Here is a 13,370-nt window from a genome sequence, read left to right as displayed (position 1 = left end):
TCCTCTCCACACCAGAATCTATGGAGCAAATAGACTAATTGTTACCATTTGGAGTTGTCCTAGCTAGTTATCTGTATACTGCTAATAATCAAGTTTGCATCTCCAGACTGGATGTCCCCTGAATTCCACATCCATATTTCTTACTAACTATTTCCAGCTTTATGGCTCACAGAAATATCAAACTCAGTATCCTCAGAGGCAAATTATTTAATGCTTTCACAAACTAGCATTTTGCTGCCGTCCTTCTCTTTGTTACTAACAATATCATCCACTCTTTGTCCCAACATAGATCAAACCCAGAATTCTGCAATTATCTGAGCATACAAAGAATAGAAAATTAATGCACTCCCGGAGGAGACAGATTTATAAATCAAGTAATTGCAACACTTTGGTCAGATACCAAATAACAGAGGCACATGTCAGAGCCTGTATGCACGGAAGACTTGGAAAAGCTTTTCTTTAGGCGGGGAAGCTAGGGAAGGATCTGTGCGCAACATCAAAGGAGGCATTCTAGTGGAAGTGGAAGTAGGGATTCCTAAAACAAACAGAGCCCCAACCAAACAGCCAAAAGCAAAACAAAACGAGCAAAAAACAAGAAAACTGGAGTTCCAAGAAACACACTTGGAAAGCCACAATTACGGAGGATGGATTGGACGGCTCATAGAGCTGGATGGAAGACCAATGAAGACGGTCCAGATGACAGGTGAGGAGTCAGATACAGCAATTAACCTGGAGACTGATGGATGTGAAGCAGAGATGATGTCAAGGATGATTCCCTGGTTCCTTTCTTGAGTAAGCGGGAAGATCATGAAACCATTAACTACAAGGAAGAGAAACACAAAGGAGTTGCTTTTGTTTTTTTTGTTTGTTTTTTTTTTTTTTTATGGAAAGACAATGGCTTTGGTTTGAGACATTTTAAACTTGAGGTATTTGTCAGAGTTCCAGGAAGGCTTGTTCTGTCTCAAAGTCAGAAAGGACATACTTGACACTCCCCAGTCCCACCTCCCACCCTTTATTACTTCATATCCAAGTAATCCATCCCCCCAAATTAGAAGTTCATTTACGGCAGGGACCACCTTTTAAATTAACTTCCTGTCTAAGTAGCTAGTGGTATACATTTTTTTGGTATGAATATTCAAAGGGTCTTGTCTTTCCTCTGCTCAGCAAGGACCAGCTAGGCATTACCCCCTTACAGCTCTTTCCTTCTCTCCCTTCAAGGACCCCTTCACCCCTACTCTAGACTCTAGGATTTGTTATGAAAATCATGCTAGCCAGCAATATGCTAGTGAGGATTGCTATTGAATGAAGTAAAATGAGTGTGAGAAAGACACGAATTCTATTTCAGTAAATTTGTTATCAGAAAAAAGAAAAAGAAGAGATGAGAAAAAAAAGAAGTGCTCAGAGAAAGAGAAGGTGGCTTATTTTAATTTATGTGGTGATAGTTGTTGAGAAATAGAAAGAAGGAAAGAGTTACGTCCAAATGTTCAGGAAGCAGCAACAAACTGAATACAGGACATTGAGAAGGAAGAAAAGATTTGAAAGGTAGTTGCGGCATATTAAGATGACCTTTTGAAGAGGCTAACACACACTGGAAGTACTTGAACAGGTTCGTGTTTGTTTGATGGGACTGTGTTTCCCAGAAGTCCCACTCGGCTGAGACTGTAAATCGTGGGGGCGGCTAGGAGTTCTAGCACAGTCACTGGCCAGGCAAATGTCAGGGGAATGACGGCACTTGTTTTCGGTTTTGCTCTTCAGTTTTACTGAGGTTTAATTGACAAATAAAATTTATATGCACAAAGTGTACAATGTGATGGTTTACTACACATATACTTCATGACATGATTATCAGAATCAGATTAATTAAGAAATCCATCAATTCAGAGTTACCTTTTTTTGTTTTGTGTGTGTGTGTGTGTGTGTGTGTGTGTGTGTGGTGAGGACACTTTAAGGTCTACCCTCTTAGCAAATTGCAAGTACAAAATACAATGTTATTAACTATAGTCACCAGGCTATACATTAGATCTCCAAAGCTTATTCATTTTATAACCGAAGGCTTGAACCCTTAAAATTTTTTTTTTAACATTTTTATTTTTATTTTTGAGACAGAGAGAGACACAGCATGAACGGCGGAGGGGCAGAGAGAGAGGGAGACACAGAATCAGAAGCAGGCTCCAGGCTCTGAGCCATCAGCCCAGAGCCCGAGGTGGGGCTCGAACTGGCAGACCGCAAGATTGTGACCTGAGCTGAAGTCAGACGCTCAACCGACTGAGCCACCCAGGCGCCCCTGGCTTGAACCCTTTAAATAGCATCCCCCTCTCTCCTCTACCTCTTAGCCCCTGATAATGACACTTCAATCTTCAGCAGGATAGCTATTGATACCTATAGCTTGCTCTATCTATCATCTATCTATCTATCTATCTATCTATCTATCTATCCACCTCTATATCTATCCATCCAATATTTATTGGCTGGTTTCCCCCAAACTGATTAGATGAAAAATCCAACCATCAATTCCTGCTATTACTTTCTCTGGAGCAAGCTCCATAGAATTGTCTGAATGGAATACAGCTTTATTGTGAGCCAATGATTGTAATTAGGAATTCTGGGACTTGTTGTTATCGATTTGAGTCTCATGTTTATGACCACTGTTTGTCAATGTTGTTCATACACTTCCTGCAACTGGAAATTACACAAATTTCTCACTGCATATTTTCAATTGTTTTGAAGGATCACAGCCTCTTTATGGAATGCCTTCTCGGATGCCCTGGTGTAAATTTCAGGTTTGCTTATAGCCACCATTTTACATGCACTTATCTCAAAGTAATGTCATCATTTGTTAATAATTAGTCTATGGGTTACAGGTAGTTGGATAGCTTATATACATATTTGTTCAACAACTGTTTACTAAGGGCCTACACTCTGACAGGCACAATGATAACCACTGAAAGTGGAGACCAATATAAGACCTCATGAAAAAGAGAGAGAGAGAGAGAGAGAGAAAGCATAAGTGAGGGAGGGACAGAGAGAGAGAGGGAGACACAGAATCTGAACCAGGCTCCAGATTCTGAGCCATCAGCACAGAGCCCGATGCAAGGCTTGAACCCACAAACTGTGAGATCATGACCTGAGCTGAAGTTGGACACAAACGACTAACCCACCCAGGTACACCAAAAATGACATTCTAATAGACAGAGATAGACCAAGAAAGTAAATCAGTAAAATATGAGAGACAGGTAGTAGGATGGAGTAAGCTCATAGGAGACCAAAGCTCCCACCAAGACCAATAAGAAGAGCCAGATGAAATATAAAATTGATCTGTTTTGAGAGATCAGAAGTTGTAGAATCAACAAGAGCTAGCAAAGCTAATATTCCAGAGGGGAGAGCACCAGGGAAAAGTGAGTGTATCCTCTGTAAGATAACTTCATCTTTTTCCCCCAGGGAGCCTTTCAAGATACCGGACACTGGCTTGCTTCTAAGAACCCAGGCTCAGCCAAAGCATAAGGCCATTGTGTGGGAAGAGAGAAACAGGGAGCAAAATTTTAGTCATTGCACAGGGCTAGAGTGGCCGTCACTTGAGGGATTTCATATACCTCTGGTTTTCCCTTCAAGACATTTGTTGAGTTCTAAACCTTCATAGGGTAGGAAGCTAACAAACTAAGGCAAAACCCTCTGATAAACAGAAAGCCGGTTCCGCAGTCTTGTAGTGCAAGAGACAAAGACCTGCCAGGGGAAGGAGCCACAGTAAACCCACCAGGCTCTTAGCTGGAATCCAGAGAAAGTCATTGGCAGTTTGAAATTTTAATTAGGGTGCACAAGGAAGGCCTCAAAGAGGAGACACAAGGGTCAAGGCTGAAGGAGGTGAGAGCAAGCAGTGTGGCCATCTAGGGGAGGATCATTGCATACAGAAGGGACAGCCCAAGGAGGAGCGTGCCCAGCATGTTCGTGGGACAGCTGAGAGCTCCATGTGGCTGGCAGCACAGCATGTGAGGGGTAAGTAAGAATTGGAGTCTGGGAGACACGCGGTGGAATGCGTAAGGCCCTGTGGACCACAGGACCGACTCTGGATTTGGTCTAAATGAGATGAGGCGCCTCCAAGGGTTTTGTTTTGTTTATCTTCTAATTTTTGGAATCATTCTAGAGGAGTTTGGGTAGAGAAATGTCATGATCTGACTTATTTTTCACCAAGGACATTATAGATGCTGGGTTGAAAACAGATTGAAGTGAGGCATGTCGGAAACAGAAAGACCAATGAGGAGGTTTTTTGAATAATCCAGGGGGGAGACAGCAGTGATCTGGGCGAGGATGGATATGGTGGGAAGGACGGATTCTGGGTGTATTTTAAAGGTAGAGTTCATAAGATTTACTGACAGGTTGTATTTAGAGTAGAAGAGAAAAAGAGGAAGTCTGCAATAGGTTTTGACGAGAACAATTGGAAGAATGGAGTTGCCATTAATTGAAAGGGAAAAGAATGCGGGGTGGGTATCATTAATGGGGAAAATCAGGAATGCAGAACTGGAAAGATTAACTTTGCAATGCTTTCTACACGTCTAAGCTAGAGAGTTGGAGCCTGGAATTCAAGGGAAATGTGTGGGATACTCCTTTTGGTTTGCCAGTCATTAACATGGAGATGGTGTTTTAAGTTAGAAGTCTAGGTGAGATCAACAAGGGAGTGGGTGGGGATAGAACCAGAAGAAAAGTCAAACCACTGAATTCTGGGGCACTTGACTAGTTAAACGTGCTGGAGGGGAAGAGGAATCAGTTAGTGAGGTGGAGAAGGAAAAACAGAAACCAAGTGAAGAATGTGTTTCAAGGACTGCATGCAAGCTCTCTGCAATTAAGATAATAACATGAAGCTGAAAAATGAATAGAATAGTAATATGGAAGTCTCTGCAACCTTTGTAAAAACACACTTGGGGGCGCCTGGGTGGCTCAGTTGGTTAAGTGTCCGACTCCTGATTTTGGCTCAGGTCATGATCTCACATCTTGGGATCAAGCCCCATTTGCTGATGGTGGGGAACCTGCTTGGGATCCTCTCTCTCTCTTTCTCTCTCTCATCCCCTCCCCTGCTTGTGCTCTCGCTCTCAAAAATAAATAAATAAAAACAAACCTTTAAAAATATTTAAAAAAGAAACACCACCACATTTGGTGAAGCAGTAGGCAAGAAAACCTGATTAGAAAGGGTTCAGGCAATAACAAAGAAAGAAATCAAAGACAGTAAATATAAAACATCTTTTCCTAGATTTTTTTTTTTGTAAAGGAAAACAGAAAAATGGGGTGTGATAGCTGGACAAAGAGATAGGGCTTAGAAAGGTAGAGGTTTCTGGTGTTTTTTGTTGTTGCTGTTTTTGTTTTAAGTTTAGTTTAGTTTATATAGCACTAAGGAGGATAGTGATGGATTAAATTGATAACATAGGAGACAAGGAGCAGAATTGCTGGACCAATGTCCTTCAGTAGGTGGGAAGAGACAGTAATGAATCCACAAAGGGAGAAGTTGAACTTCACTGCGAACAGAGGCAGTTCTTCCATAACACAGAAGAAAAGGCCATGTAGATGGTACAGAGGCAAGGCAGGTGGTGCGTATGGAGAAGCTTGTAGAAGTTCATGACAGTTTCTTTCGCCTGCAAAATGGAAAAGTAGGTCAGAATGGAAAGTGAGAACCAAGGGGGGCTGTACATGAGGTTTGAACAGAGAAAAGGAGGTTATGAAAAAATTGCGGGGCGCCTGGGTGGCGCAGTCGGTTAAGCGTCCGACTTCAGCCAGGTCACGATCTCGCGGTCCGTGAGTTCGAGCCCCGCGTCAGGCTCTGGGCTGATGGCTCGGAGCCTGGAGCCTGCTTCCGATTCTGTGTCTCCCTCTCTCTCTGCCCCTCCCCCATTCATGCTCTGTCTCTCTCTGTCCCAAAAATAAATAAATGTTGAAAAAAAAAATTAAAAAAAAATTGCCAAGGAAAATGAGGCAGTGGGTGGACTAGACAGATAGGGTAAGGCTGTGGGCAGTATTAACTCCTGCTTAAAGCACTGACCATGGCCTTGAAGTGAAACTCCTGAACTTGGGTATGAGTCCAGAGTTAGCCACATTCAACTATGAGTGTGCAGCAGCTGGGAAGTTGGAGAGTTAGATTTAATTGGGGAGTCACTTTGACAAGGGATAATCAGCTTCTAATTTTGTCAGCTCAACAGGTATAGGAGTATGTTTTATGATTTTAATGTGTGCTTCCCTAATTTTTAAAAATATACTTCGCAGGCTTTGAGATACCTCTGTTGTAAAGTACCTGGGCATACTCTGGCCATTTTTTCCTATTGAAGTTTCTGTCATGTTCCCATTGATGTGTAGGCATTCCTTGCATGTTCTAGATTATTCCCGTGTCTGTTTTAGTCATAGCTGATGTCTTTCCCAATCTATCATCTGCCTCTTAATTTTATTCACAATGTCCTTTGCTGAATAGAAAGCATGACTTTTAATCTAATCAAATATATCTTATTTTATTATTATTACTATATGATATATGCTTTTTAGGTATCATTTCAAAAATCTTTCTCCACCTGTGGATCATGTAGATATTCTCCTATATTGTCTTCTGTGGACTTTATGTCTTTGTCACTACAGGAAAGTTTAACCCATCTGGAGGCCACTTTGTATGTGGTGCTAAGTAGGGAATCAGTTTTGTTTTTCTCCCATAATGATTCAGTTTTCCTAATGCCACCACTAATTAATTTCTCCTCTTCTCAGTGGTTTGTGCTGTTCACATTTTTATCAGATATACAGTTCCCACTTATGCACTGGTTTCTTTCTGAGTTCTAAGTTAAAATCTATTAGCACATTTGTCTGTTTTTGAGCAAAAAACACACTAGAAATCCTTGGCAGGCCCATCTCACATTTTAGCAACTATACTAATACATGTCCATCATGTATGAGATCAGATTAGGAATGCTCATCCTGCTAAATTTGACCCAAGGCATCACTTTAATAGCTCAATAAATATTAAAAACAGAGAAAGAATGACAAAGAATTACTTACCAAAAATATGCTCAGGTATCACTCATTTATTCATTCATTTACTCACACATTCAGCAAATACTTATTAGGTGTCTACTGTGGGCCAGGATTCATGATGGGTAGAGCTGGAGTTGGAAGGCTGAGCCAGAAAAAGCAAGTCTCTGAAGTCAGGACTGTACAGTCTTCAATAAGAAACAAATATTAAGCAAATAATGATTCCAACAAATTTAACTTTGTGACAAGTGCTCTAAATAAGAGGCAGCTGTTTAATGAGGAAGACTTGACTTGATAGGATTTGACCTGGAAGAGGAGAAAATAAAAGGTGATATTTGCAGGCTGGACAGGATTGGTAACCAAGCTAGAGAGATGGAAGGAAGTTCCAGGTAGAGGAAAGAGCTTGCACAAAGCACCTACGGTAGAAAGGGCCTGAGTGCAAAGGTCTGAAAAAAAATGCAGATGTGTTTGTGTGTGTCAATATTTAGGAGTCAAAGCAGAAGGAGCTAGCCAACGAGAATGTGTGGGTGGAGTCTAAAAAGGAAGAAGAAAAAAGTATCCTCTAGGCTAGGTTATCTCACAGAACTGTGTATTTCTTGTCTCTTGGTCCATTTAACAGAAGGGTAACATTTCATAATCCATGAACAAACTTAACACACAATTTTCATACTGGTGATTTTTAAAATCACCAATCCTTGTAGAATGCTGTTTACGTACCATTTTGAACTTAACTCGATATTAACCTTTTCTTTTACAAAGGAGTCAGCAGGATGTAAATTTCAGATAGAGAGTGATTCTTGTCCTACCCAGTTATTTTATTTTTCCTTAGGGGTTTCCCTTGAGCATGTGGCTTGTCTTGTTCACCACAGCATTCCCAATGCTGAGAACAATGCCTGGGACATAGTAGGTTCTCAGTAAATACTTGTCATATGAGTCAATTATTAAAGCAAACAAATGAAAATTTTGTAGTTTTACGTTTTTATAAATTTGTTCATAGCACTCCTGGCACTCCATATATCAATGGCAGAGGTCACAAACCATCTCTAGTCATGTTCAACACAATTGCCTCAAAATTCTTTTACTGGCTTGTTTTTATTGAGGGTGTGTTAAGTCAAAAGTACAGTAATAAGTGTTATGCCCAGAATTCGTGATCCCCAAAGACCACCAGGGAGCCGAGTCCGATGCAAAAGCAAAAGAGCCTTTATTCGAGCTAGCTCGAGCTCAAACCCCTACCTGCACCGACGCAGTGGTGAGATACCAGGGAGAGCGAGTTTCAAAAGCACAAAGGTTTTATAGGGGTCTAGGGGCAGCCGATTGGCTGGGGAAGGGTCAGAGTCCTGTTACGCAGGTCGCTGGGCGTGTTTTGATCAGGAAGTTTGAACGGGTGAGCGGGAGGTTACTCAAGGGGAGGAGGCGCGATCTGAGGTTTCTGCGATTTTCCCGAAAAAGGGGTCATGTCGGGGACATAGTCACTCAAGGTGGAGGACACAGAACAAGATGGAGACGGCCGGCGTAGGCCTGCCCTTTTAATAAGAATTGATTTATAGTTTATTTCACACTCTATCCCTTACTAAGTTCAAAAATATACTTTGAAATGTCATGGAAATTGAGTTTGGTTAGTACATTATGGTTTATTGAGGCCAATTTTGAAAGGAGAACTTCCAAGAAACATGGACAGCATTGGAAAAATAAAAATTTTATTTATTGGAAAATGAACAGCATTCAAAAATGTTCTACCAGAAAAGAATTCTTTTAAAGAAAAAATTGTCTACATTTTCAGAAAAGATACGACTAGCGCGGACGGTGGCATCCCATATTAGTGTTGCATAGTCAATCCCTTTGTGTCAGACAAGGTGTGAGGGTCATGTTGAAGGGAAGGGGGGTTGAAGGATTTTGGTGTGGTGAGTGACTTAACCCTGGGGTTCAGCCCCAGGCCAGGAGCTGAGGTGGGTACTAGAAAAACAGGAAGTAGAGAGCTGGGGTGGGGATGAGGCGGGGTGGGGGTATGAATGGCTTGTAGACATACAGCAGCACAGGAGGGGGGATGCCCAAACTAACCAACGCTTAGGAAGCACTTAGAATATGCGAGGTCTTATTCTGTATGCCTTTCATACATCATGCTATTTAATTTTGCAACAACTCTGAGAGCACAAAATGTTCTGTGCTCATTTTGTTGTGGCTATGAGAGGCTTCCCTCTGTACATGCACCTCTAAAGTAACTAGGTGATGTCCTTTAGTTTTTCTTTTCCCTGTAAGTCTGTGCTTCCTTTGCTTTTCGGTTCCATTCTGTGCCCTACACCATGCCGAGACAGATTTGCCCTGAGGATCTCCTGTGCCCACGGACCCTCCTCCCCAGGATCCAGCGGCGGGAGGATTGGCAGAAATCATGTCGGGAAGAGCTGTCTCCATGTACACCTCAGTGAGTAACTGGGCCTTCTGGTCGCCATTAATATGTTTACTTTCCGGTTTCTGAAATTAGGAAACTGGGAATCTAGGCTGCATAGATGTGCCCCTGTGGACCTGGGGTTGCTGTTCATTCCTCTCCTTAAGGACCACTCTGATTCTGATTTTCTGCGTGTAAATAAACATCCATTTCTAGCTGGACTTTTTAAAAAAAATCAGCCACCAGAAGTCTAAGTAGTTCAATTTTAGAAGTGCAGGTTGACCATAGACCGCACCCAGTGTTAACTTTAATGATCTCACTTAACTGTGCACGAGTGTTGAGTCCTGAGAGGTTCCTTGAACCATCCAAGACTTAAAGGAAGTTGCTCCTGACTTCTGGTCTGGTGCACTATTTACTATAGCACATTGGAAAACCAGTTCAAGTCAGCAGAGTCGTCTTCACAGGCAAAAGAGAAGCCATTTTTTTTAATGAGTATTTTTTATTTGTTTGTGTATTTATTTTGAGAGAGACAGTGTTGGGGGGGCAGAGAGAAAGGGAGAAAGAAAATCCCCAACAGTCTCCATACTGGCACTGCCAGCTGTGGGGCCAGTGGTGGGTTTGAACCCACAAACCTTGAGATCATGATCTGAGCCGAAACCGAGTTGGACACTTAACCAACTGAGCCACCCAGGCGCCCCATAAGTATTTTTTTTAATGTTTATTTATTTTGAGGGAGAGAGAGAGAGAGAAAGAGAGAGAGAAACAGTGCAAGCAGGGGAGGGACAGAGAGAGAGGGCGAGAGAGAGAAAAAATCCCAAGCAGCCTCCCCACTGCCTGTGCAGAGACAGAAGCAGAGTTCAAATTCAGAACCCCATGAGATGATGACCTGAGCCAAAAGCAAGCGTTGGATGCCTAACCAACTGAGCCATCCAGGCACCCCAAAAGACATTCTTAAAAAAATTCTCCTACACCCATTTCATTGTCTCTTCAAATTTATTTTTTTTTTATTTTTTTTAAAAATTTTTTTTTTTCAAACGTTTATTTATTTTTGGGACAGAGAGAGACAGAACATGAACGGGGGAGGGGCAGAGAGAGAGGGAGACACAGAATCGGAAACAGGCTCCAGGCTCTGAGCCATCAGCCCAGAGCCTGACGCGGGGCTCGAACTCACGGACCGCGAGATCGTGACCTGGCTGAAGTCGGACGCTTAACCGACTGCGCCACCCAGGCGCCCCTCTTCAAATTTATACCTGTTATTTCAAAACTGTATTATAGAAGAATCCACTTCAGTGACCCTGTGGCCTAATCTAAACACACTGAATGAATTAGACTACTTCTTTCGGGTAAGTCCCTTATATTTCATTCTTTGTTTTTTTTTTTTGTTTTTTTTTTTTTCAACGTTTATTTATTTTTGGGATAGAGAGAGACAGAGCATGAACGGGGGAGGGGCAGAGAGAGAGGGAGACACAGAATCGGAAACAGGCTCCAGGCTCTGAGCCATCAGCCCAGAGCCCGACGCGGGGCTCGAACCCACGGACCGCGAGATCGTGACCTGGCTGAAGTCGGACGCTTAACCGACTGCGCCACCCAGGCGCCCCTCATTCTTTGTTTTAACAAAAGTCACAATACACCCCCTCCCATCACCATTTTAATAGCCTCAATTAGGTACTTCGTGCGAAAGATGAAAATAAATATCTGAGATGAATTCTTTTCAGATTGCTCTTCCGCCCTTTTCTGGAATGAGGGAAGAAAACGTAAGCTACCCTTAGGGCATTAGGGGTTAAAGGGCAAGACAAGAGTTTGGAAATGTCCTATTGTCAAAGACTATGATGATAGCCTGAGTAGATTTCTAGAACCAGAAACTAGCTTGCTTCTCCGTCCTCTGGAAGGCTTCATGCTAGAGATCATGATGTCACTAATAGGATGAGGTGTGTTTATGAAATCATTGCTGGAAAAACACGAGGGTTAAAAAGTAGGGAAACAGAAGCATGTCAGCTATAGTCTCATGATGATGACCCAGGCTTATTTTACTAGCAAAGGTTCAATGACAAATTCTGTGGATATGGAAATAACAGAACAACTCATTATGTGTCATTCATGAACGAAACAGAGCATGGGACTAATGCATAGACTGTAAACCGTGTAGTGTTTGACATTGCTTATGAGTTTAACTATATGGTCAGTATTATAATAATTTTGGCTCTGTGTATAATGGTATGGGATGGTACATGTTCTCAGGAACTGAAATGCTGTGAGTGACGTGGTTGGCTTTTCAAACAGGTTTCTCCAAACATCCCAGAGGAGACAAACCAAATGAATTGGGACAGACAAGTTTCTCCTTTGTGGAGGGACTTCCTGGGTTTAAGTCTGCAGTTGAAAAGAGGTGCAGGAAGGAGTCAGAATGCCCTGTCCTTGTTTTCTGGAGATCTGCAAGCATAGTGCTTTTATATTTTAATTTTCCAGGTTGAGGCCTGCCATAATTCACCTAGTTGAAGTACGATGCAAGCCAAACATAAATTGCATCCCATTCTTTTTCTTGTCTTACTGCAAACTCTGGTTTCGGTGGTAGGAAAGGAAGAGAGAAATCTCCAGTAGATGTCCAGGAGTCCGCTTTAGGAGATCAGTTATAAGAAGGTGGGTGGATGGCTTTAATTTGGGACAAGGGAGGGTCTTGGAGAACAGCAGGAGCTCACATTTAGTCAGCATCTAGGGCCTCAAGAGATCCGTTTTCTGTGTAACTTACCCTTGATTTTGTTATTATTATTATTCTGTAAACTGGATTCCCTTAATTAATTAATTAGTTAATCAATTAACGTCTTTAACTTCTGGTAATTTTGTTGCATCACTGCCATATTGGGTATGGAATTTCTAAAAACAAAAATAAGACCCCCCAAGAAAGGTGTGCCACAGATGAAAACCCTGTCTGAACGGCACTTGGATGTCTGCAGTAAATTTACTCCAGCAGAGGCCACCGAATCAACTCTCGGAACGACTTAGGCAGCCGTTCGCATAAAATCCGGGGCTCCAGCTCTTCTGGTGTCTGCGGGTCTGTGACTGACTTCCCAACAGCTGGCGGAGCAGGCAGCGCGCGGGGCGGAGTCGGGGCGCGGGAGCGCGCCCAGGTCCGCGCCCCCTTCCCGCGGCCCGGCGCTCCCGGGGAGTGAGTCTTTGTACAGTCAGGGCTTCTGCTGGGCAGGGCCAGCTGCTAATCCTCCAGGCGGCCACCGGCGCGGGGGGGGGCGCATGGGGCATATAGGTGGCGTCCGCTGCTGAGAAACACCTAGCGCAGGTAAAAGGGTGGCGGCGAGAGGGAGTTCCCACCTGTTGCGCTCTTAAAGAAATGAAGACTTAAGAAAATCCCAAGGAGGAGCCGACCGGTGTCTTTCGGACGCGCCTGGAGCCCCACCCTGGGCCAGAGGAAAAGCCCCTTGAGTGCGAGGCAGGCGCTTCACCCACAGCCAGAAAGGAAAGCGCCTCTCCCCGCGCGCCACCTCCTCCTGTGCCTCGCACTCCTCCTGCGCGGCGGGCCCTGCCTGACTCTCGCCGCGGCCTTTGGCCCCGCCGAGCCCGCTCGCTCCGGCCTCCCGGTGCAGCGCGGGTGACCTGTCCCCGAGTACTCCCATGGCGTCAGACCGCCCCACTCGCTCCCGGAGCGGAGCCCTCTGCCGGCAACTGCTGCTGACCCTCACGGTGAGTGGCCGCTCGGCTGCCGGCTCCCGCGAGGGGGCTCCTCCCGATGGGGGGGCGCTGGAAGCAGCGGTGCGTGGGGGTGGCGGGCAAAGCGGGGGTTAATGGGGCGCCGGCTGGTTGAACAAATGGAGCTGTTGGAATAGGGGAAGGTTGCCAGAAAGAGGCTGGCGACCTGGGCGCCGCGATCCCCAAGGGGAGGAGTAGTGTTGGCGGTAGATGTACTCAGCGCAGGCAGAGAGAGACGCAGGCGTGAGCTGCAAACGCCTTTCCAAAACCGTGGCCTCTGGGTACGAGCGGGGAGCGCTGC

General features: G+C 44.0%; 1 protein-coding gene across 2 annotated transcripts in view; it reads left to right on the top strand.

Annotated features, from left to right (window-relative positions):
• Positions 1-12,534: 12,534 nt before the first annotated feature.
• DSC2 (desmocollin 2) overlaps positions 12,535-13,370 on the top strand; it is a 36,439-nt gene continuing 35,603 nt past the window's right edge. For both annotated transcript variants that reach the window (XM_025931415.2, XM_086682673.1), the window contains exon 1: positions 12,535-13,063. In XM_025931415.2, the coding sequence (XP_025787200.1) occupies positions 12,995-13,063 (69 nt within the window). In that variant the 5' untranslated portion in view covers positions 12,535-12,994. The remainder of the gene's footprint in view (positions 13,064-13,370) is intronic.

This window comes from Puma concolor, chromosome D3 (assembly GCF_028749965.1).
Source record: "Puma concolor isolate L17-30 chromosome D3, mPumCon1.1.hap2, whole genome shotgun sequence".
In the NCBI taxonomy this organism is placed as follows: Eukaryota; Metazoa; Chordata; class Mammalia; order Carnivora; family Felidae; genus Puma; species Puma concolor.
Note: the sequence above shows the minus strand (reverse complement) of the source record. Positions and strands in the feature narration are given on the sequence as shown.